The sequence below is a fragment of the Cricetulus griseus genome, chromosome 2 (assembly GCF_003668045.3).
Source record: "Cricetulus griseus strain 17A/GY chromosome 2, alternate assembly CriGri-PICRH-1.0, whole genome shotgun sequence".
Lineage (NCBI taxonomy): Eukaryota > Metazoa > Chordata > Mammalia > Rodentia > Cricetidae > Cricetulus > Cricetulus griseus.
Window position 1 is genome coordinate 326,250,530 of NC_048595.1, and position 26,124 is coordinate 326,276,653.

General features: G+C 38.5%; 1 protein-coding gene across 5 annotated transcripts in view; it reads left to right on the forward strand.

Annotated features, from left to right (window-relative positions):
- The window catches only part of Ercc8 (ERCC excision repair 8, CSA ubiquitin ligase complex subunit), a 36,914-nt gene extending 14,728 nt beyond the window's left edge, over positions 1–22,186 (forward strand). For 4 of the 5 annotated variants that reach the window (XM_027401505.1, XM_035440558.1, XM_035440559.1 and 1 more), the window contains 8 exons: positions 2,442–2,523; positions 3,674–3,742; positions 5,047–5,113; positions 7,294–7,394; positions 7,831–7,955; positions 10,881–11,078; positions 13,723–13,806; positions 21,265–22,186. In XM_027401505.1, the coding sequence (XP_027257306.1) occupies positions 2,442–2,523; positions 3,674–3,742; positions 5,047–5,113; positions 7,294–7,394; positions 7,831–7,955; positions 10,881–11,078; positions 13,723–13,806; positions 21,265–21,333 (795 nt within the window). In that variant the 3' untranslated portion in view covers positions 21,334–22,186. The remainder of the gene's footprint in view (positions 1–2,441; positions 2,524–3,673; positions 3,743–5,046; positions 5,114–7,293; positions 7,395–7,830; positions 7,956–10,880; positions 11,079–13,722; positions 13,807–21,264) is intronic. The other variant, XM_027401507.1, reaches the window with a different exon arrangement.
- The last annotated feature ends 3,938 nt before the right edge of the window (positions 22,187–26,124 follow it).

Consider the following 26,124-nt stretch of genomic DNA (forward strand, 5'->3'; position numbering starts at 1 on the left):
TGTGAGAATTACATAATTACTGAAATTTAATTTATAGTGCTCTTCCTCCTCAGTTTTATATCTAACTTCCTGTAAAACCTCTTTATAGAAATGTGACATCTCCTTAGAGTTGGCATTTCCTGGTCTAAATAGTAAGTTCTGTGCTAGCCAGAGATATATAGAAAGATCCTGTCTCAAAAAAAACTACAATGAAATGCAACATGTGTGGCAAAGATTAAACACATGTCATGAACTTTTCATTTTGACCACAATGAGTAATTGGAGAATTCTTTTCTGACCTCAGTTCTTGAATAATCACTTAGAGACTTAAATATTAATTATAAATGTTTGGCTGATGACTAAGGCTTACTACTAACTAGCCCTTGCATTTAAATCAACCGATTCCTATTAATCTGTGTATCAACACATGACCAGTGGCTTACTGATGGTGTTCTGGCACTTTGCTCCTTGGGCAGCTGCTAGCATCTCCTAGACTCCACCTCTTCTTTTCCTGTATCTCTGCTTGAATTTTTGCCTGGCTCTATCCTGCCTTGCCATAGGCCAAAGCAGCTTTATTTATCAACCAATGAGAGCAACACATATTCACAACATACTGAAAGATATCCCATTGACAAAACCAGCAAAGTTTTGTTTAAAGGTGAAAATCTGCTAAGGAATCTAGACCTTGAAAGGCTGGTTCTCAGAGAAAAGAAAGGTTTGTAAAAATAAATTCAATTTTACAAATACTTCACTCTTACGTTTTTATGTACAACAGGAGACTGAGAAGGCAGGCATTGGAGAGCTTTTAAGAGACAGGGCCGCAGCTGATCATGTGGTATAAGCCTATAATTCTAGCATATGGGGGGCTAAGGCAGGAAAGGCATGAGTTTGAAGCCAGTGTGGACTTATGATAGCAAGATCTAGTCTCAGAGCAGCAACAACAAAAACACACAAGACTGGGTCCCAGGTTCTGGAGTGGGATTTGGGTTATTTATTATGTTTGAGGGGTTTACAGGAAATCCATCTGGAGATAATCAGGAACTGATCTCTTTCTTTGTATCTGATGTGGGAGTGAGATCTACACTGAAAATGGAGATTGTGAATCAATAACACTTGGTTGAAGAGAAAAGGCTTGCATAAAACAAATTCCGAGGGTGACCAGGGTTAATAGGACAGAAGAAGTGGCAACAAATGCTGCAAAAATAGTGAAAAGGAATAGCCAGATCCATACATCTCAACACAGGAAGCCAGTAAATGTCTGTGGTAAGGAAGCTGACACACCAAATAGAATAACTAGGCTATCAGTGATAGTGAAAAAGTAGTGTGAACAAGAAAAGTGAAACAAAACTAATACTGCAGTGAGTTAAGAAATATTATATTAAATATGGCCTGGAGAGATGACTCAGTGGTTAGGAGCACTGTCTGCTCTTCGAGGGACCTGGGTTCAATTCCCACCACCCCACTGTCTGTAACTTCAGTTCCAGGGGATTTGACACTCTTACACAGACATGAATGCAATCAAGACATCAATGCACATAAGATAAAATTAAATAAATTATTTTTAAAAAAGAAATGGTAAGTGATTAAAGATTGCTAATGTTGATTAGCAATCAAGAGGAAAGAAAATTGAGGGGTGGTAAAGTGAAAACTTTGTTTATTTTGTTCTGGGGACTATTAAGATGAAGGTGGCTTTACTTTTAGTGTTGCTGGGAATGACACAGTAGAGATAATCACAGCTAACTTGTAGATTGAGATTGCCAGTGCTGAGGGGGTCGGAGAGATTAGCTTGTGAAATAGGAGTAGGACTGTTTTTTCACAATGGAAATGAAGAAGGGAAAGCTTAAGCATAAGTGGCTGGCTGCATGAGAGACTGGGCGATTTCTGATTCAGTGACTTTTATTTTCTCTGAACTAAAAGATCTGATCACCTGTTGTGATTGAGTAGGGATGTTTGTGGACAGTGGAGAAAGTTGGGAATGCTGCAGGCAGGATATTGCAGACAACTAGTTTAGTGAAACGGTGCATTGTAGGCTGGCAGTCCTTACTGAAGCCTGGTTGCAGTGAATTCAACTAGGAAAAAGTGGGCAGAAAAGAATGCTAGGGACTCTGGGACTTGCTCAAAAGTTCTAGAGTAGCTGGTGAAGAAAGTCAAAAGGATAGATGCTGTGATTACAGATTTTATCCTTTCAAAGGAGTGTGACTAGCATCCTGGAAACTGAGAGACAGATTACTAGCTAGCTAGATTGTCAGTGGAGATACTAGCCTGATGGAGAGAGGTGGTGAGTCCATGGAGATGCTAGCCTGTTAGAGAGGGATGGTGAGCCAGAGGCTGTCTTTCCTTGATTTCCGGGATTTGTTATGTCTTAGTTGATAAATTGGTAACAGTCAATTAAAAATGTTTTATGTGGGAAAGAAAATTTGTTGCTTTGGTTTTACACATTTTTAACATCTCTTGGTTAACAGGCTGCTGATGTGTTTAATTTTGAAGAAACAGTTTATAGTCATCACATGTCTCCAGCAGCCACCAAGCACTGTCTGATAGCAGGTGCGTACACCATCCTTTTGCCTTTTAGCATATGGAAAACTCCCATTTTAGGGTTAGTTATGTTTGACAGAAAAACTTTAACCCAGGGGAAGATTATTTTAAACACTATGAGTTACATCCAGCACATGCGATTATCTAGGATTCACACTGAGAGTATTGATCCTCTCTCTCCCTTTCTTTTTTCCTTTGCTTTGTTTCCTTCAGAGAGTTTGTATCTGTCCCTTAAGGAGTTCTTTTAAATCACTGAACTTTAAGGTATTTTATGTGAACAAAATAGGGCACTTGGAATGATGAGGTAGCTCAGTGGACAGGGCTATCCACTGCCACGCCTAATACCTAGAATTTGATCCCTGGAACACACATGGTAGGACAGAGCTGACCACAGCAGGTTGTGCTCTAACCTTGACACACCCTGACCTATCACACACATACAAAGTAAATGTAATTTTTTTAATTTATAACTTTTCCAGTTCAACACGATAAAAGGGCAACTTTCCCTTTAACGTTGTGATTGAAAGCAAATAGGCATTTATATGAATCTTGTAACAACAAAAAGTTAATGTATAAAGAAGGAAAGAAATGTTACCCTACTACCAGGTATCCGTTCCCCAGGACTCTGTTATTCCTAGGTAGTGCATAAGTCTCCTTACAGCTGGACATCAATCAGCTGCTTCATCTATAAGAGCTACACACTTACTGATCTTCCAGATCTGCTTGTCTCAGTCAGAGTTGCTGTGAGCCTTTTCCAACAACCAAAGGGATAGCAATAGCATTAGCATGCAAAACTGAGCAGTTGAAATTGAATGGCTTCATGTGATAAAGCACTATACACACACTTAAGGTACTTATAGAGATTTCCTCATAGTATTTTGCTGTGAAGTAGCCCTACAGCCTGTGTGGATCTGTAGCTGTTGTGATGAGAATAGGCTGTGGAACATGCAATTCTGCATGATTAAAGCGCAAACAAGAACATTTCTGTAGTCATAAACATTCAAGGTGATTTAGATATTTGTAAATCTATTGTGACATACATTTTATATTTCTGTGTAGATACAGTAAAAATATAATTCTTAATGCCAATTTGCTGGGATCTTTTCTTGTCATTTATAATAAATACTGTATAAAAGCTTTTCATATTTTTCTTTAACAGTTGGTACTAGAGGACCCAAGGTACAACTTTGTGATTTGAAGTCTGGATCCTGTTCTCACATTCTCCAGGGTATTTATTTTTAATTTTGGAACAACTACTACTTTGAGTAAACTATTCAGTTTAAAAAAAAAAAAAAAACATTGCTAACAATGTGTTCTTTGTAAATGACATGACTGATGCATTTTGTGCTAGTTGTTAAGTCAACAGAAAGATAAAAAGTCCTTCTGTGCATTATTCTTGCCAAACTGGACTATTGAGACATTTATACGAACAGTGACTGGTGAAGTAAGGGAAACTCAGAGGAGATGGGAAATAGAAAACCCAGCTCAGAATCTTCAGCTGTTCTACATTTAAAACAATAAATGAGTAATGAAACTTATATCATTAGATGTGTCTTGTGTCTACTGTTTGATAATGTGACTAATGAGGAAGCTTCGTTCATAATGTTTAATACTCTCTTCTCAGTACAAATATTTTAGAAAAAGTCTTGAAGCAATACTTTGAGGAAAACTATATTAATATACTTTTATTAATTTTTAGTCATATTAGATCACCTAATTCTAAACAATGAAATGTTGGAATGTAATTCAGAAATACACATTTTTTTATCAATCACTGAGAAGCATAATAATACCATAAAAACTTGATGGAATGGGTAGCCTTTTTAATGCTTTTTTTAATATTTTATGTGTATGAGTGTTTTCCCTGCATGTATGTATGTATACCACATGTGTGCCTGGTGCTCTCGGAGGTCAGGAGAGCTGGAACTAAGTTACAGTTTTGAGCTGCCTTGTGGTTGCTTAGGTCAAACCCCAGCCATCTGCAAAAGCAGCAAGGCTCTTAACCACTGAGTCAATTCTCCAGCCCAATGGGTAGCAATGGCATTATTATTAACAATCACTGTGATTAAAAAGCTAGGCAGATGAAAATGTCTCATTTGAATAGTTCCATTAGGTAAAACTATTCTATGAATTTATCATCTCTGTTTTCTAGAAACAAAACTGTTAAAATGCTCTTTTCATTCAAGTGTTTTTTTTCTTTTATAACTTTATAAGAAATTATGAAATATTTTATTCTTTAAAATGGTTAAGTTTAATTGCCATGCACTTCTACTATAGAGATAGATTCCTGAGTTATGTGGACTGATTGATACAAATTAGTAATTGTATTTTTCCCAAAGCAGAAGCCAATTCTTTTATATTAAAAGGTCCTGGGTTAAGAACTTCCCACCAATTTCTCATTAGTATTTAAACACAGACATTGCAAGTGTAAGACGTGATCTTGTCCCTTCACTGCTGTTTGTGCTTGCTGTATTCTGAGTCAGGCAAAATTATTGGTACCTTATAAGACTTTTTATACTCTTGTATTTGCAGGTCACAGACAAGAAATACTGGCAGTTTCGTGGTCACCACGCCATGACTATATCTTGGCAACAGCCAGGTAAAGTGCAGTATATTTGTTTTTACTATTAATATTAATAATTAGAGGCATTTCAAAAGATTACATTTTCATAAGATACATATTTTGTTGTATGTAGTTGTTAGTACCTGAAAATGAAATATTGAGTAGCAAATCTCAGTTTATATCAGCAAAGAAAATTTCCTTTGCATCTTTTGTGTGCATTATGTGTGTAGGTGCACATGTATATGTGTGTAAACCAGGAGTTAACACTGGGTATCTCATTCACCTTCCTCTCTTATTTATCTTCCATAGCCCTCCACTGAGCCTTGGGGTCATCAGGTCAGGTGGGTTGGCTAGCTTGTTTCCATATCCCAGCTTTGGGATTACAGTAGCACACAACTGAACTTGGCTTTTCAGGGACCTGCACTCATTAGTTCCAGCTCTCCTGACCTCCGAGAGCACCAGGCACACATGTGGTATACATACATACATGCAGGGAAAACACCCTCGAAGGGGTGCTGCAGGCTTTATTTGTTGACCATCTTCCCAGTGCCCTCCTTTGTATGATCATCCATCTTGAAAGCTTTCACCTTTTAGAACAAAGAGAAAGTGGGAAAACCTCTGTAGTTGTATAAATCGTCTAGCACTGCTAGTAAAACGTGTGATTTTCCTACATGGAAGCATAACACTACTCACTTAAGAGTGGCATTTTTGAGTTTCTTTAGATCAGACTTTTCCCCTGATATAAAGTACCCATCTATGATTTAGTTTGTTATTATGTAATGGCTACCACCTGTTCCAAATATTGTACTATATACAGGTTAACCATGATGTCAGAAAGACCCATGCCTACAGAACATGCTGGAATGACTTAGGAACTAGTACTGAAAGATGTCCAGCAGAGTTGAGGGTGGAGACTGTTCATTGGAGGGAGAAATAATAGTGACAAGTAGGCCTTCAGTAACTCATACAGGAAGAGAGTAGGAGTGCATGCCCTCTGTGAGGTTGAACGGTATGAGGGTGGGGGTTGTTTATTGAAGGGTGAGATAGTAAAGATACTGGAATGACAGGCTGTGGGAGAGGGACTGGCTACAAGTACATAGGACTACTGGACAGCTGTGCTCAGTTCAAGAAATAGACTACAGCTATACCAAGGTACAGAAGTCTAAACATCACATGGCACGTACAGTGATTTTGGGGGGGTATTTAAAGGAAAGTACCTCAACATATGGAAGTTGTGGGACCTCTGCTAAAACAAAGAAAATCACACACACACACACACACACACACACACACACTGTAAGAGGTAGGAGGGAGTCAGTGACCTGAGGAGGTAAAATATGTGATTTTTGAGCTGAGGTACAGTGACATCTAGACTGTAACTATCAAAAGACATCTAGGACTGGCAAGATGGCTTAATAGTGAAGACACTTGCTGCCAAGTCTGCCATCCTGAGTTCGTTCTCCAGTACTTGTATGGTGGGAGGAGAGAACCAGCTCATGCAAGTTGGCTTGTGCTCATGTGTGCATGCATGCATGCACACACACACAAACACATGTAAATAAGTAAGATAGAGTTTTAAAAGAATATACTGTTAAGGTGTTTATGAAGGCATGATAGATGAATGGATCTGATTGGGAGCACATGTTATTACTGGGTATTTCTTAAAGGGGAAATTAATACATAATCTGTCTTTGCCTTTGTTGGTTCACTTGAAAGAAAATGAAGTGTCTTACTTTCTAAAAGATAGTAAATATAGTTTTTTAGGAAACACTTATTTGAGCACAAAAGCAAATGAAAATAAATTGTTCTTATTATGTATCTTATTTTCAAACTTTTAATATAAAAAGCGAGATACCCAAAATTGATGCTAAATAAATGCTTAAACAATGAGATCCCATAACTGCTTAGCTGTCTAGGTAGCATTTGAGAAATAGCAGAAAATAGTCATAATTAGTGTGATAGGAGAAAAGCAGAATTTTGTCCTTGTGATCGTATCTGATAAGGAAAATTACTTTTCTTTGATCTTTTTTTTCACCATTTTATGGGACTGTTGAGTTTTGAATGTTGAATATTTGTTGAAAATAAGAATATGGTGCAATTGTAGGAATAGCTTGGTGCTATAGAGAAAAACCTCTGTGTTCAAGCTGGCAAAGTAAAGAGTGAAGTCATTACCCTAGCTCCATATGTCAGTGTAAGTGTTGTTTTGTTTTCCTCAGTGCTGACAGTAGAGTGAATTTATGGGATGTGAGAAGAGCATCAGGATGTTTGCTCACTCTTGATCAGCATAATGGGAAGAAGTCACAGGCTGTGGAATCAGGTAACAAAGACCACATCCACAGAGAAATGCAGTATTGACTTTTTATGAAATCAAATAAGTACATATTGACAAACTAAGAATTAATTTTTTGTAAATGGCATTCACTATGAATCAGTTTCTAAATCAAGCCAGTTAGGTAAATTCCATTTTACACAGAAAGGTACAGTAGATTAAAGAAATAGTAATGTTTTGTGCTTTTGTGTCACCATAAAAAACTACAAGTTGTGGTAAGTGCAAGTCAAGTGTGCAATCCCTGTGACATGGTGGCTCTATATTTATGGTTCTTTCAATGTAGCTTATCTTATTACACAATCTAGAGGTTGGTTAATTTTAAGTATGATCAACTTATATTTTAATTAATTCATAGTTATTGTTTAATGTATTTAAAATAATGCTTAACACAGAAAAAGATAAACTGAGTATGTTTTCATTGCAGCAAATACTGCTCACAATGGGAAAGTTAATGGCCTATGTTTTACAAGTGATGGACTTCACCTGCTCACTGTTGGCACAGACAACCGAATGAGGCTCTGGAATAGCTCCAATGGGGAGAACACACTGGTGAGAGACTTTGAAGGGCCTTTTCAGTAAATAGATCTGTGGTGTACATCTTATTTACATTTATATACATGTACATTTATATAAATTGTATTACATTTTCCAAAGGGATGACTTCATTTCTTGTCTTTAGTCACAGTTGTTAATATATTTTGAAAAGATACTTTAGGTATGACCAGCTAATTCTCAAGTTAAGGCATGCTGCCCCACCTGGCACCCTTGGCACATTCCCCTTCTTACTGTTGTAGCAGGAGTGAACTCTGATGCTTCTAATTAAAAGATTGAGAACTGCTACATATGTTACCAACGTCAAATTTTACATTTAAAATTAGTCGTATCCTTTTCTTTACATATCCTTTCTAGCTAATAATTCTCTTTAAAGTAGTTGAGGGGTCGCTTTGACTATTATTATTAGTACTAGTATTCTTTTATTTTTTTTTTAGAAACAAGCTTCTTTTACATGTCTATCCCAGTTCCCTCTCCCTTCCCTCCTCTTCTTCCCCCTCCACCCCCAAACTGAATGTCTTCATCTGTTGTATAAGCCATGCATTCTAGTTCTCCAGCTTTTCATTCTTCTCCTTTCCCCCATTCTGTTTCACTTTAGAATACCCTCCTGCTGCTACTTCTCAGTTTTCAAGGTTCATCTCAGGCTCAGCCTGTCTCTGATTCTTCTACTCTATCTCAGAAGCTCCCACAATACTCTGGGCTTATTTGTCTTGCAGTGTACTATGATAATTACTTAATGCAATGAAAAAAATACCATGTAACAAAATATTTCAATGGTTTGGTTAGCATAGTTTAGATGCAGTATTTGAGTCTGACATGTACTACCCAAGTTACATTGATCAAATTACTTAGCCTTTTCATATGTTCAGTTCTTTCTGTCCTTTCTTCTGTGATGTTTCCTCAGTCTTACAGGGGTTGATACAAGTGTCCCATTTGTGTGACTAAGCACACAACAGTCACTTACTCTTAGCAGTTTGGATCAATTATGAGTTTTTGTACTAGCTGCTGCCCACTGCAAAAAGAAGCTCCTCTGAGCAAGGTTGAAAGCATCATTGATCTGTTGGTGTAAACATAAATATCAGGAGGCTGTGTGATACCATATCCATTTAGCAACAGTAGTAGATCCCCTCTGTGAGGTACCATTTCCACAGCCATAGGATTTTGATTGGATTGGCAGTAACAGTGCTCTCAAATCTGCTCAGAAAATGGTTGATTCCCCAAAGGTGTTTCCTGTCAGTATTACACCAGTGAACACATTGGCCCTGGCAGGTTGGTGTTGTTGCATTCAGGGTTCATCACTAGATAATACCATTAATAATTCTTCTCCCCATGAAGTCCACACATCATTGTCCAACACTATGAAAGCTCCGCTAGCATGGATGAAGTTTTTGGGTCAGTTCTAACTTGGTTTCTCTATGTACTGCATCCACAGTGAATGGCATCTTCAACAATAGGATCATACCTTGGTGGGCAACCAAGAGCAATGGCTGTGTCCTTTGCTACTTTAAGGACCTCTAGGATCTCGCTGACCAGTAACTTGTAGGAAAGTGTCCAATGTCTGGCACTGAGATTTTCACTTAACTATGTCTTTTGTGGGATGCATTATCTACCCATGCATGGTACCTATGTTCAAACTCCTTTAATAGTAGCTCTCTATAAGGATATTTCAAACAGCCTTAGTTTTCATTAATCCAACTCCCTCCTCCTCCTATTCCTTCCCCATTCCCATGTTAACCTCCAGTGATCTTTCATATCATGTGTGTTCTGCTCTCCCCTCACCTCTAAGCTCCTGCCCCTCCCCAATTTATCCCCATTCTAACTTCCAGAGTCACCCCTCCCAAGTCAAATGGAACATACTGCCTCATCAGGTGGAAATGAAAGAATGTTCTTCCTAACATGTAGGAATCAATAAGTCTGAACGTAACTGGCTGGCTACCTTCATTTCCCAGGTGCTGTCCTGTGCATGATGTCATTTGTGTTTTTACAGTGGCGTTATGGTAAATGATGTTGTTTCCATTTAGCGGGTTAGAGGAATGGAACTTAGAAGTGAAATCTGAGTGATCCCTCTAACAAACAGATTTCAAAACTCGAAGTTCAGTGTTTCATGTACTTCACCCCTGCTACCATGGGGTGACTAGAGGCACAAGCTTTTCTCCATTTTCAGTTGTTTTGCCATTGTGCTGAATTGAGTCCTCTGGGCATATTACTCTCTGCTGCCTAATTGTTTCCTTAAGATAAATTCCCAGGAGCAATTACTAGATCAAGAAGTAAGAATATCGTTATTGTTCAGTGAGTTAGTTTTGATAGAAGTGAAGATTGTTAATACCATTCACTGGCACACTTAAAATGGTTGTTATAGTCAGGTGTACTATATTGTGTTGGTTTTATTACAACACATTCATATGAAAAGTTCAGCTCACCCAAAAGAGGCATCTTGCTAATTTTTTGTACTAAACCATTTGTCCTGTTTGAAGGAATACCCAAATTATGACACCAATAACATGTTCTCCTTACTTTTTACCAATATGAAGGTTTCTTAAAATTTTAGCCAAGCCAGAACCTGGGGATGTAGTAAGGTTAGAGATCTCACCTAATATCCATGAGGCCCTGAGTTTTGTCTTTAGATACCAAAAAGGGAATAGGATGGGATTTTTGAAAGTTTGATGGTCAGAAATAATTTTTCAAGTTTGGCTTAGTTGTATCATCTTTCCCTTGTGGGTTTGTTCACAATTTCTAGTTCCTCAAATATAAAATGTACATTTGTACCTTTGGCCCTTATTTTTCTTAAGATATAGTTTCTTTAAATTTAAAGGCCCTTTTATATAACATTATAATAAGGGAAGGGAGGTTTTTTTTTCAGTCTTTGTTGCTTTTTTAACTCAGGCTTAAAAAATGAGTAACATTATGATTTTAAATCTGCAGGTGAACTATGGGAAAGTTTGTAATGACAGTAGGAAAGGACTGAAATTCACGGTCTCCTGTGGCTGCAGCTCAGAATTTGTTTTTGTTCCATATGGTAGCACCATTGCTGTTTATGCAGTTCACTCAGGAGAACAACTAACTATGCTTAAGGGACATTATAAAAGTGTCGACTGCTGTGTGTTTCAGTCTAATTTCCAGGTAAGAATGATACTTCAGGGGATTTAAAACGATTAGATGGCTGGCTTGCCAGACTTAGTAGTGTATAAAACAGGAAGTTGTGGTTCTATTTTCATGTGTTAATATGCTTTTAATCATTCTGAAGTACGATACCAACAATCTACCTTTGAGATAGTATTTCTTTAATAGAGATTAATACAGCCTAATTTGCAGATGGCATAGGAAGTGTATATGAATCAATATAATACTGTGCAGTGATTAGGATATGTTGTCTTTCCTTTTGAATATGAGCTCCATTTAACCATTTGAAATGTAGTCAAATATTTTTTCATGAATAATTTTTAGGGTGTGTGTGTGTGTGTGTGTGTTTGTTTAGTTCCAAAATATTGTATACCTTCGTTTTTCTATATGTAACTATGTTGAAGTCTGAAATTAATTATTTCATTTCTTTATTTTTTTGGCAGAGGCTGATACAATTAAGCCTTTGCAGTGGCTAGATACTGAAATGACTAGTAAAATATACCTTTGATTTAATGCAACTCATATAATTTCTCACATTTACTTATTTGTGTATGGAGGTCAGAGGATAACTTTTAAGAGTTGATTCTCCCCCTCCATCCTGTGGGTCCTGAAATCAAACTCAGGTCGTAGGACTTAGCAGCAAGCGCCTTTGCTCACTGAGCCACCTCAACAGCCCCACAAAATTTCTTAAATACTTATCTGTTAGTTTTCTTCTTAATGTGACCAAAATACATACCCAGAAGCAACTTCATGAGGGAATGGTTGATTTGAGCTTACAATTAGAACATGCACAGTTTTGATTTTAAGGAAGTCAGGCAGCAGGGACACAATGCAGCTGCCCTCTGCATCAGCTGGCAGGAAGCCCAGCAAGGTGAATGTTGACACTTGGCTTGCTTTCTCCTTTTCTCCAGTCTAGGACCCCAGCCTCCTGGATGATACCAACCACATCCTTGGTGTTTCAGTGTGATTCCAAAGCCAGTCAAGTTTGCAGTGATTGTCTTAGTACCCATGAATTTTGCTTAACGTCCTTACTTTTCTCTAGTCAAAGCAATTTTCATTTCTGTTGCATCAAAGTCAACAGTCCCTCTGATACACAACCAAAATTTTAAACAAGATATTCTGACTACAAAGTATGACATTCTTCTAGGCAGGAACTTATTAGCAGAGAGGCCTAGGAAGGTTAAGACTGTACCAAGAAGGGTCTGGAGAGATGACTCAGCAGTTAAAAATGTTTGCTACCCTTACAGAGGATCTGGGTTCAGTTCTAGCACCTACGAGGCAGCTGATAACTGTCTGTAACTCTGGTTTCAGGGAATCTGATACCCTCTTCTGGCCTCCTTAGGTACCAGGCACATATAGTACATATACATGCATATAGACAAAACATTATTTATATATGTATTACCAAGTAAGCTGGGTATGGTGACACAGACACCTGTACTCACAACATTCTGGATTATTGTCAAGATTTCAAAGTTGGGCTAGGCTATATAGCAAGCTTCAAACTAAAAGCAAAAAAAAATTCTGTTACAGAGATTGCTCTCATTTCCTGACCAGCCGGACACCTGGAATAGCTGTCTTCTGTGAAATACTCTGCCTGTGTTATGTTGTTTTGTTCCACTTTGTTTTTTTAAACAAGATCTCATATAAGTCAGGCTGGCCCCAAACTTGCTATAAAGCCAAGAATAATCTCAAACTCATGATCCTTCTGCCTCTAGTTCCCAAGTGCTGGGATTACAGTCATGTGCTGCCACTTGAAGCCAAATACCATGTCTTTGTCTGCTTCAAACTCGAAAGATTTAGTCGATGAACACATCAGAAAACACTGCATATTTATTTTACTGGATGATCAGAACATTTTCCATTTACTGGGGAAGGAAGTGAACTATTTGTTCCCATTGTTCAGTGGGAGCAAACGGCATGTCCATAAAGATAATGATATGCACTGTGCATCAGCCCATGAGTCCTTCCACATAGTAAATGTCTCAGCAGACAGGGTAGAGTCTTGAAGCTTTTGAAGAACAACCAGGTAGACAGCTGTAAACTAAAGGGATCTTTGGCCCGTTTTCATAGAAAACTTGTGTTTTCTTCATTGAAGTCATTATTGTAGATGCCTCAGTTTTTGGCAAAGAAAAGCTATAATACATTTTACTTTCTCTAACACTTAAAAATTTGCTTCTGGGTATTGACAAAACTAGTAAGACATTGGATTTTTATAAGATTTTCTCACTGTTTGTAAGCTCTGACATATCCTGACACTATTTTAAAATATAAAATAAAGCTTTATATTTTATTGGCTATTCCTAAAAAGATTCCAATAGGACAGTGGAGTGGATACTCTCATCTATAGAAGCTACAAATTGGAATGATCTTTTTGGAGAATGAAATCTCAGGATACAGCCAAAAGCTTTGTACATTTCTAACAAGTTGTGCCAATGTCGTGCACAGAATTTAAAGACATCACATTTAAAAATACTGACGAGCATCATCATATTTTATTTAATGAATAGAAATTAAGTTAATGGAATTAATCTAACCTAACTCAACCTACTTAGTCTGATCATTTCAAAAATTAATGCAACCCTTTCCTGTGATAATCAGCTTTAAATTGATCAGTAGGCAATCTTTGCTTTCTGTATTACAGGAACTTTACAGTGGTAGCAGGGACTGTAATATTCTTGCTTGGGTACCATCTTTGTATGAACCAATTCCAGATGATGATGATGAAGTAAGTGGTATTATTACCTACTATGCAATGAGTTTTGATTATAAAGATTAGTGTTTTACTTACGTGGGAGAGACTGTTAAAGCATTTCTTGCTGCTTTCTGGTTGTACAAATAATTTGTTACCACACATCTATACAAATTCAGAAAAAATAGGCAAAGAAAAACATAATTCCTCAATTATGATTAATATAGACTTTTTATTTACTGTTTTTCCCTGGTATTGTTTTTAAGACAATAGTTAATTCATAATCATATAACTTGGAGTCTTCTCTCATTGACATAATACAGTAACCCCCATTCATGTCACTAATAACTATTTGTGGGTGGGGAGTGGAGGACTGAGACAGAGTTCCTCTATGTAGCCTTGGCTGTCCTGAGACTTGCTCTATAGAACAGGCTGGCCTCAAACTCACAGAGATCCACCCACCTCTACCCCCCAAGTGCCACCACTGCTCAGCTACTATTTAGAAACATTTTTAATGATATGGTATTCTGTCATTTATATGTCATAGTTTAAATATTTAATTGTTTCTGCTAATTGTTTTAAACAGTATCAATATAAATATATTTTCAAAAGTTGTCCATATTTCTAATTAGTTTTAGGATAGATTCCTAGAAGTAGAGTTATCTCTTTTTGTTGTTTGTTTGCTCCTTGTGTGGCTTCAAGTAACCAGGACACAAGTGACCAATACAGTTAATCTTGTCTTTGGCTATTCTGAAGAATTTGGGCTTCACAGGGAGGCCTGCTTAGGGAGCTTTCCTTCCCTTGAACTCCATATCACACTGATGATGATGTATTTACCCTTGTCTCTTCACTACCAAGATCCACAGTTTACCATGGTTGGTTGCTGGGCATAAGCTCTGTTTCCTCTTTAAGTGGTATGGCTAAATACCAACTTTACCAGTAATATTGCCACATACCAACTTTACCATAGTCACTTGATGGCATTTGTCTAAGTTGATCCTGTGGTGTCACATGCATCCAGCATTACCTTGGCTTTCTGGTGCTTGTGGTGCCAATCTATTGGCTCTGGCTCTGGCTCATATAGCCACAGAGTTTCTGGATCTTCCTGAGTCAAGATGGCATGGCAGCTGTGGAAAGGAAAGAGCTGGAGTTAACTTGAGTTACTATGTATGACATTTTAAAATCTGTCTGTTCACAGTGTCAAATCTTGCCAGTTCACACTTTGCAGTGACCTCCCAGTGCCTATCTAAGGATAATATGACAGTGCCAATAAAAAAACCTTTAGGTAAATGTGTTAAACAAATGAAGGAGGCAAGAGCCCTCTCCTGAAGAAGTAGCCTCTCTTACTTTAAATTTACAAAAAGTGGTAGTATTTTAAATTGAGTGTTGGTATGATAATATCTTAGGGACCTTCTCCTGATGGGCAATGGAAAAATTTACCTGTACATCAACTAACAGGCTTTGGGTGACAGAAACAGGCTTAAGTTTGCTCTTTAAACATGAATTCTACTAGCTGGGCATTGGTGGTGCATGCCTTTGATCCCAGCACTCCGGAGGCAGAGGCAGGTGGATCTCTGTGAGTTCGAGGCCAGCCTGGTCTCCAGAGCGAGTGCCAGGATAGGCTCCAAAGCTACACAGAGAAACCCTGTCTTGAAAAAAACAAAAAATAACAACAACAAAAAAAAAAAAAACCATGAATTCTACCGTATAATTAAACATTTCTAAGGTGTCATTTCTTTCAGGGACTATTTTGGAAAGCAGTGTTAAACATTCCAATTTATCCTAACTTCAAGCTTCAAGGATATAAAAATGTGTATGGAAGAATTTTTTTTTTTTTTTTGAGGACTCCCCTTATGGTAATTTAAAGCAATTCAAACAGAGATGGAAGAAAATCACTAATAAAGCAAGTTTGAAAATCTGAAAACACTTTTCATATTTTTAGTTCCTTTATAAAAAGAGGGCCTGTCAGAAGACACCACAAGTGAAACTTTATATGGGTAGTGACTTGGTAGTGTCTAGCAGCTATTGGCCACATATATTTTATAGCTGAATTTGCTATCATTATAGTTATTATGAAGCCTAGGACTTATTTTCTTTGGGCCCTAAACCAAATAAAAGAGAAAAGGCACATTCATAAATATTTAGGCAACTGGCCAAAACCAAATGAATATCTCCAGAGTTTATCACATGTCTAATTTAGTTTGTTACGGCTTGATTAGTTTTAGCATACAGCCTCTTTAAGTGACTAGATTTTGAATAGTTTGATTTTGACATCTATTTTGCATTTTTATTTAATTATTCTGTCCTGCTTTTTGGGAATATATATATGTTATACATACTATACATATATATGTATAATACATATATATATATATAATTTTGGGGATATATATATATTATAACTTTGTGGGTCATGTTGGGAAGTATAACAATCATTTACCAAATGAAAATAATAAAAATAAATGAAAAAATAGAGCTACTATTATTTACACAGAGGAAAGAATATTAGAAAATTAAGTTGCTGGGATGGAGAGATGGCTCAGAGGTTAAGAACACTGGCTGCTCTTCTGGAGGTCCTGAGTGCAATTCCCAGCAACCACACGGTGGCTCACAACCATCTGTAATGAGATCTGGTGTCCTCTTCAAGCCTTCAGGCATGCATGGAGGCATAGTGTTGTATACATAATAAATAAAATCTTTTAAAAAATTAAAAAAAAGAAAATTAAGTTGCTTGTTATAATTTTTGACCAATAGTTATATGTTTCCTTGTTAGGTAGCAGTGGTGATAGTGAAGACACACCACCTAAAACAACTTTTTATATATGGGATATTAAAACAAGTAGAGATGCATGTGTGGGACACAGGATTGTAATCCCGTTACTTCAAAGGCTGAGGCAGGAGAACTGTGAGAAGGAGGCTGACCTGGTCTGTACAGTAAAGCCCTATATCACAAAAATGATAAGAGCTGAGCTGCACATTCAAGGGTTAGGGCTATACAACCTTATTTTTTCAGATACACTACTGCAGGCTAGAGAGATAATTGTAATTTTTAATAAAAATAATAAAATAAGCCAGGCATGCTGGTATACTCCTTTAGTACCAGCACTCAGGAGACAGAGGAAGGAGGATCTTTGAGTTAAGGCCACCCTGGCCTACAGAGCAAGTTCCAGAACAGCTAGAACTAGACAGAGAAACCCTGTTTTGAAAAACAAAAATAAGTAAAGAAAATAAAATACACTGTTCCTATTTTCAGCTTTAAAATGTGAATAGCTCATTAATGTAAAGTGCTTTATGATAAGGTTATTTAATTACATAAAATGTTATCTTAAAAGGTTCATAATAATGTAGGTAGAATGTGACCATGGTATATACTCCAGCAGAGAAGTCTGGGAACTGTTTAAATATGAGAATTGGTTGCATATGTGAATGTTTACAGTTTAACTCATGTTTTTCCCTGAGCTGCTAAACTGGTAACTTGCCATTTCCAGGGGAGGTCGTGTTAGTGGCTCAGCATAATACAAAGAACATATGTATGCACATACCTCTGCTAGGTCAAACTCCAATTTACTCTTGTCAACAAGCTCTCCTAGCTATTACCCTGGGACTACTTGTGGCATTTTCAAATGCACATATCAGATTGTTAAACCAAAGTTGTTCTTAGGTTTCCTTTTGAACCTAAGCAGAGGGGTGTTATTTTTTCTTTTTTCTTCTTCTTTTTGGTTTTTCGAGACAGGGTTTCCCCTGTGTAGCTTTGGAGGTTGTCCTTGAACTCACTCTGTAGACCAGGCTGGCCTGGAGCTCACGGAGATCCCCCTGCCTCTACCTCCCAAGTGCTAGGATTAAAGGTTTGCACCACCAACGCCCAGCCATGTTTCTCAGATTTTAAAGGAGCAATTTAATTCTACCTGTAGAAATTGAAAGACCTTAGATGACAGGTATAAATATTATGGTCTTTAAATTTGTTGTTTAATTGGCAGGCTGTTGTATTATATCTGAGGAATCTGTTTGCTTTTACCCAGACTTTCTAGTTGGCATGGTCAACTCAAGCCAATCTAACTCCTAGCTACCATTAGCTGCCAGAGATGTATAGGGAAGGTACACTACAGTTTTAATCTTACTTCTTATCAGGAATCCTAGTTCTAGCTGAGTGTTGTGACTCATTCTCTTAGCACTAAGGGGACTAAGACAGCTTGAGCTACAAAGCAAGATTCAGTCTCAAAACAAAACAGAATGTTTGACATTGGCACAGGAAATGGTGTTTCTACCCTGCACTTGTGCAGATGTATCACTTGCTGACCTGGAAAACTCTGAGACTTTCCAGTAATACTTGAAACTTTTCCAGACGTATCCTTATGATGCTTTGTTTTAATCCTCCTCAGTATTGGGTTCTGGGCTGGATCTCTTCTAGACTCAAGCTTCATCATCCCATGCACAGTATCTGCCAGTAGAACTAGAAACCTGGTAGAGGGAGGGGTGTGCATGCATAGACTGGATGTCCACTAGGAGGAGATGTTGTAGAGACAACCAAAGTAGAGTAGTAATGGGTACTAAATCTACCTGCAGCATTGTCACTGCAGCTCTTGACCACACATGTTTTAACACTAAAGTATACTAGTAATAGTATAATGCATTCCAAATGTCTGTTGACTACTGCAAGTATTAAATATATGTGCAAATATGTCAAAACCTTGATTTTGTTTTTATCTTTACAAAAGCAAAATAATTCCTAAAAAAAAAATGTAACATGATTAATAAAAACCTAAAGAAATGTATTGGGGTTCAAGCTGAAAGATCAGAGAAGCAAAGCAGCCAGGCCACTAGCTCTTACCTCTACCTCAGATCGAAAGGGCTGATCCTGTCTCCACAAACCCTCCAAATATATTGCTCTCCACTGTAGATGGTGTTTCTGTCCAGCCTGGTCCCTCCGCCTTTCAGCCCCAAATAAACACACAAATACTTATATTAATTAGAAACTGTTTGGCTGATGGATCAGGCTTCTTATTGGCTAGCTTTCTCTTAATTATTAACCTTTTCTATAAACTATGTATTGCCACAAGGCTGTGGCTTACCTGTAATGCTCCAGCATGTTCTTAGGCCGCTACATGGCATTTCTCTCTGGTGGCCTCTTTCTGCCTCCTCTCTCCAGAATTCTCCTCATCTGGTAGCCCTGCCTATACTTCCTGCTTGGCTACTGGCCAACATCAACCAATAAGAAAAACATATATACAGAAGGACAACTCCCATCACTCCACCAAACCTCATACTACAATCCTATGCCTTCCCTGTCTGGAAACTAAATCTCACATGAGACTCTTTGCCTCTTCTTTTCATACCTCTCAAATCCTGGGATTAAAGGCATGAGCTCTGATTCACTCTCATGTAGCCCAGGATGATTTTGGACTCACAGAGATTCTCCTGCTTCTGCCTCTGCCTCCCAAGTGCTGAGATCATCATTGTGTGGCTGTTTCTCTTTTAGACTGGATCAATTTTGTGTAGTTCAGTGTGGCCTTGAACTTACAGAGATCTGTCTACCTCTGTCTCCTGAGTCCTGGGATTAGAGGTGTGTACCCCTACCACCTGGCTTCTATAGCTAACTAGTGTGGCTGGTGGAATTAAAGGTGTGTATCACCATTGCCTGGTTCTATGGCCAAGGCTAGCTTTGCATTTTGATCTCCAGTGGCATTATTAAATCAGAAATAATATATCACCATAGAAATATAAATTTGTTCTACTATTGAATCTCAAATAAAATTACAATGATTAGTAGATTACACATTGGGCTTCCATAGTGGAATTAGAAGACGTGAGCTTTGTGTAGCTTCTGTTCCCTGAGGATACTTCTGGTAGCTATCTAAGGCAGAGTTAAAAGTCTAAAGACAGGAGAGAAGTGTCACCTTTGAGATTAAACCCTTTTGAGCAGCCTAGTTTAGTAGCTAAATCCTCAAGCTCCCGATGGAAAGATTACAGACATACTCCAACACACTCAGCTTCATACAGCATCCTTGGTAGACATCAGATTTCAACAGTAAGGAATTTATCTCAGGCATTAATCTCAAGCATCATGAGATTCAGCAAACATTTGGGTCAAAGAATGAAGAAACAGACTTCAAACTTTCATTACTGTTGCTGGAAATGAGTGGTTAGCTGGAGTTTGGTCATAGTTTTGATTTGGACATTTGGAGGCAAATGTAAGGAAATTTTTCTTGTAAGCGTAATGGTGATAGCCACTAAGTTTATCGATGTTCTCTGGCCTGTTTAACAACTGTGCAGCATGCCTACATCACTATATGGTTTTCTAGATAGTCTAGCTGGTGAGGGGGAAACCTCTGGGAATACTGGCTTTTCCATTTGAATTAAAAGATTCTGTCATGTTGATCGTAAAGGAAATGACATTCTTAGACATAACTTAGGGGTTGCCTTCCCAGAAAATGTTCCCCTACAAAAGGTATATATCTAAGATAATTAACAGTTAGCTATTGAAATCTGGGTCTTATTAAGTAGCCAGATGCAAAAGCTGCAGCATAAGAAACAAACCTGATTCCTAATTCATGAAAAAACTGAGAGCATCTTTTAAGCCTTTGAAGTGGTTTCCTAGAGATGAGAAAGAAGTCATTTGGTTTCCCATACAAGTAAACTGACTTGATAATTCATTTAATTAGTCTCTCTAGTTGCTAAACTTTTTTCACATATGGCTCTAAGGTAGAAGAATATTGTGATACTTTCTTGCAATTTTGAGTAAACAATCCAAATAGCTTTCAGAAAAAAATCTCCCAGGGAAACCTCCATGCCAATAATTGCCCATGCTTCCATTTCTCCTGTAGTTGATCTATGCTTTAGCATTGTTGGCTGTAAAAAATAAGAGACATATCTGTGTAATAACCCGTGGAAAATTCTTATTACAAATTATGCTATTCAGCTGTGCTTACTGTCACATGCTTATCATCCTAGCCCTCAGGAGGATAAAGCAGGGGGTTTCCCACAAACTCAAAGCCAGCTGAGCTACAGAATTGTGTCTGGCTGGAGAGATGCTCAGTGGTTAAGAGCACTGGCTGCTCTTCCAAAGGATGTGGGTTAGATTCAAGGCACCCACATAAGGGTTCACAACCATCTATAGCCCCTGAGCTCTGATGAGATTTGAGCCAGCCTAGACTACAGCTCTCCAGAATTACCTCAAGGGAGGGGATGTTATGACCAGTCTGCTGCGGGCATGCAGTGTTATGCCTTCTCCACAGAGTTGAAGGAACACTGTAAAAAGTGGTGTAGAGGAGATCTATGCATGCGTTTGTGAGCTGATTACTTTGAGGAAAGCAAGTTATTTTGGAAGAGTCAATTTTGTTAGTTTTAAATGAATTTACATTATTTTTACATTACTTTTGTTTTTAAACTAGCAGTAATACAGTTTCCAAATAATCTATTAAAATAGCATATTTTGAGTCTATTATGAACCTAAAAAATTACGAAATACAAAAATAGATTCTTCTCTCTTTTTTTTAGGCTACAACTAAATCCCAGTTGAATCCAGCATTTGAGGATGCCTGGAGCAGTAGTGATGAGGAAGGGTGACTGCCAGCCCGCCTTTGCTCCTTGTCTATTGGACTAATACATCAGCAGTGATGTTGTTTTTGAGACAAAGTCTCACTGTGTAGCTCTGCCTAGCCTGGAGCCAGCCTGGAGCTCTCCGTCTAGACCATTCTAGGCTCAAACTTGCAGCTGTTCTCCTGCCTCTGCTTCCCAAAGTATTGGGATTACAGGTGTGCCTCTCGTGTGTGGCTGTGTATATGTGTTTGTTTGATTTTGTGTTTTAACTCAAGTAAGTTTCTGGTCCATTAATCCTGAATTTGAATGTTTTCCCCTGTTTTAAAAATGATGTTAATGTGTATAAAACCCTAAGATAAACTTCTCTGTGGTTAAATTAATCAAAACCTCCTTGAGCCTATTTACCATGGTGGCAGGTTAGCTGCTATGGACACAGTACAAGAACAGAAGTCATTGTTCTCAGCCTGGCCTATGTAGGTCTGATAAGTGGAATGTGTCTCAGCTCTGGCTCCCCTGGGTATGCTACCAGCCTGCCCCTTTCCATCTTTGTGGGGGGCAGGTGGAAGGGGTGGGGTTAACAAGGATAATTAGGAGGAAAACAAAACAATTATTGCAAAGGTAGCATCCCAACTCTGTACTCTTTTTATACATATTGAAGGCTTCGTGTAATTGACTATTTTCTAGCTTTATGTTGAACAGTTTACAGCTAAAATCTCCTACAGTCTGAACAGTGTATCACATGGGCAATCCCCTGACCACTTGTTACTTTCAAAGGGCAGCTTGCAGTCCTCCTTTTCTTCCTGTGAAACTCAGCAAGATCCATTCTGGGGTCTAGATTAAACATGAAATGTTGTAATAAAATTTCTGTTGTTCTCTCCTTTTCTTGTGTCAACTCACGAGTTATTATGAATTCCCCCCCCTCTCTCTCTCTCTCTCTCTGTGTGTGTGTGTGTGTGTGTGTGTGTGTGTGTGTGTGTGTGTGTGTTCTAGTGTCAGTTCTGTTGCTGTGATAAAATTCCCTGAACAAAGACAGTTTAGGAGAGAACACGTTTATTTTCAGTTAACAACTCAGTTATAGTCTACCACTATGGGAAAGTCAGGACAGGAACTTCAAACAGCTAGCCACATCACCTCACAGTCAAGAGAAATGAATGCATGCAACCTTCACTGCACATCTGATGATGAAATGGCCTTCATTGAAATGTCTTCTCTAACTGAAATGGACATGCAGTCTTTGTAAGGTGACTGACTAGGAAAGTAGAAACGAGGAGGAGTATAAGTTCCAGGCAAACTTGGGAAACTAAATACATTACTTTTTTTTCATCTTGGATCAAATGCCTGACAAACAAATGAAGTGTTGACTTTAGTGGACCGTTTGAGTGTTCAGGATGTCATGGTGGGAAGGAGCAGATTGTAGCTGCAGCAGCAGAACCAGGAGGCAGACAAGATGGCAGAGACAGGACCAGAAGCAGGACCAGGTATAAATGTCAAGATTCCTCCCTGAAGGTGAGATTTACTTTATCTAGACTCCACCTTCTCTGAAAAAATAGCACCACCAGCTAGGGAGTAAATATTTGAACATAGGATCCCCTAGGGTGCATTCCACATTGACTCTTTCACACTCCATTACTGGTCTCTAAGTTCATGGTCATCTCATAATGCAAAGTGCTTTTATTTCAAGTTCAGAAGTCCCCATGCTCCTCCACATCAACACTTCCTTCCTATAGTAAACAAGTAAGTACTCCTACTTTAAAGCAATGAGGGCACTCTTCCCTTTGGACCCTCAACATCTCTGTGGGTGGTTTGCTTTTCTGAGCCCCTAAAATGGCTTAGTAAGTCCACATATTTAGGACTTTTTAAAAACCGCAACTCTAAACGTGTATATCTCCTGCAAATTATTCCGAAGTTTGCAAAACACGTGATTAAGTTTATCTCAGCAACAACCTTATCACGAACCCTACCCTCAGTGCCAGGTTTGGTTTTTTGTTTTTTAAGAATTGATTTTATTATTTTTAATTATGTGGTATGTGCAGGTGCATTCGGATGCCTGTGGAGCCTAGCAGTGTCTGATGGCCCTGGAACTGGGCTAACAGGTAGTTGTGGGCCACCTAATATGGGTTCTGAGAACCAAAGTTGGGTTCTCTAGAAAAACAGTTCATACTCTTAACCATGGAGACATCTCTCCGGCCCTACCTTTTCTAGTGTTACTTTTCTCATCACAGTGACCAAATACCTGACAAGAAAAGGGATGGGGGATGGTTAGGGAGAGAGATTGATTTAGCTCATTAAAGCAGTGTGCTTAGACCAGTCAAAACTTCCTCCGGGTTTGTGTTTGTTTGTTTGTTTGTTTGTTTGTTTGAGACACAGTCTATCTAAGTATGCAGGCTGACCTTGAGCTTGCTGTGTGTGGTAGCTCAGTGTCTTAGGGTTTCTATTGCCATGAAGAGACACCATGACCACAGCAACTCTATACAATAAGCATTTAACTGGGGCTTACTTACAGTTTTAGAGGTTTAGTCCATTTTCATCATGGCAGGGAATGTGATGGCATGCAAGCAGCCTTGGTTCTGGAGAAGGAGCTGAGAGTTCTACATCTGGATCTGCAGGCAGCAGGAAGAAAGCCTCTAAGCTTGGAATAGGCTTTTTGAAACCCCAGAGGCCACCCCCCACCCTAGTGACACACTTTCTCTACCAAGGCCACACCTCCCAATCCTTTCAAATAGTGCCACTCTCTGGTAACCAAATATTCAAATTTATGAGGCTATGGTAGCCATTCTCATTCAATCTACCGCACTCAGGCTTCCTGCTTGGATCCTGTTGCCTTAGCTTCCCAAGAGCTGGGGTTACAAACATGTGCCACCATGCTCAGTTCCTTTTTTGCAAAGAACATGTGGAGTTCTTCCTTTGCTACCTTGAGTTAAATCTCCTTGGTTTCTAGAATCATTACAAGTCATGTTAACAAACATTTTTTTGAGATACAGTCTCATGTAACCCAGGCTGCCCTCCAAGTTGTTATATGGTTCCAGATGACCTTGAACTCCTGATGGTGCCAGGTACTGAAATTGCAGGCATGTGCACCACATTCAGTGTGTGTTGTGCTGAGGTCAAACCCAGGGCTTCTTGCAAGACATGCACTCTCCCAACTGACTTATAATCCAATCAATAATTGTGTTAGCACTAGTCTCAGATACAGGGTGCATGGTTCCCACCCCACTCCAAGCAGCTATTTGTTTCTGACAACTCAAAACAGGGAAAAATAAGGCAAACTGTTGTGAACTCTACCAGTGTGTTAGAATCAGCAAGTAAATGCCCTGTACTCTCCTGATGCTGATGAAAGCTCCAGTAGCTTTTGCCCCAGTTTATAGAGACAGCTCTCCTGCTTCATGTTCCTGAAGCATCCTCATGAAGAGGGTGCCACAACCTTAATCAGATCTGTTATACAGTCATTATGTCAGTTACATCCATGTGTGAGACCAGGTTCCTCAAGCTTATGTTTGGATGCCTTGTGTTTGTCAGTGTTTATTATGTAAACTTTGCACAACTGGCAAGTGGCCTTAGGCCTGGCTAGTAGTTTTGTTTCCCTGTGCCACTGGTATTCAGTGCTGGCTCAAGGGATTTACACAAGCCACTTCTCTTTGGTTTGTATAATCCTTTGTGGCACAGGTTAGCAACAGCCCTAACCTAGAGCAAACACCAGCAGGAGCAGAGAGCTAGGCCTGTAGGTCAGGCTCTAGTTCCCCAGGTTCCCTCCCTGTCATGTGATGCTCCATCAACACTGCTATGTGCATCTATAGTTCCTAAATAAATACTGTTCAAAGCTGTGGTTAAGAATTTCTAAAAAAAAAATCTGGGAAATGGGTTAACCATTTTTATCAATATTATAGTGTTATAATGTTTTTCTATAGTATATATGCAATTTTTATTAGGGTTTTGGTAAGTACTATTGAAAAGTTATTAAAAGTAACTGATGGGGCTCAGTAGTTAAGAGCATTTGCTACTCTTTGAGAGGGCCTGAGTTCAGTTCCCAGCACCCTCATCACATCAGGTGGCTCACAACCCCATAACACCAGCTCCTGGGATCCAGAGCTCTTTTCTTGGACACGCGCGCAAATAAAAATACTTAAAAATAGTAGTGATCGGGCTAGAGAGATGGTTCAGAGGTTTAAGAGCACCAGCTGTTCTTCCAGAGATCCTGAGTTCAATTCCCAGCAACCACATGGTGGCTCACTACCATCCATAATGAGATCTAGTGCCCTCTTCTGGTGTGCAGATATACATGGAAGCAGAATGTTGTATACATAATAAATAAATTAAATCTTTAAAAAAATAGTAGTGATCATTATAGAAATTGGAAAATATTAAGATTATTTTAAAGTTATAATAGATTCATCAAGAAAGAACAGGTGACTAGACTAGATGTGGTGGTGCACACTTGTAACCCCAGTCCTAGCTGGGGTAGAAAGATTGAGATTCGAAGCCAACCTGAGTATTCAGTGAGGCTGTAAGGGTGGGGCTAGACTGGAGATGAAGTGCAGAAGGATTAAACAAGGAAGTGAAATAAGGAGGCCTGAGAAATTAGATCAGAAAACTAGAATAAAAAGTTATTAAAGCTCATTATTTTTCTAAAATCACTCATTGTGAGATTTTAAAAACATTTAAAATGGCATTCAGTGTGAATGCATAGAGATTTATATTCATGGATAATTAAAGTTCATTGAAGGTAAGGGTGAAGGAATTACCTTATACTGAATGAACACTAAGACTGAAATTCTAAAGCAGTCAACTAGCTCTCTCTCTGTCTCTTGGTCTGTCTGTCTT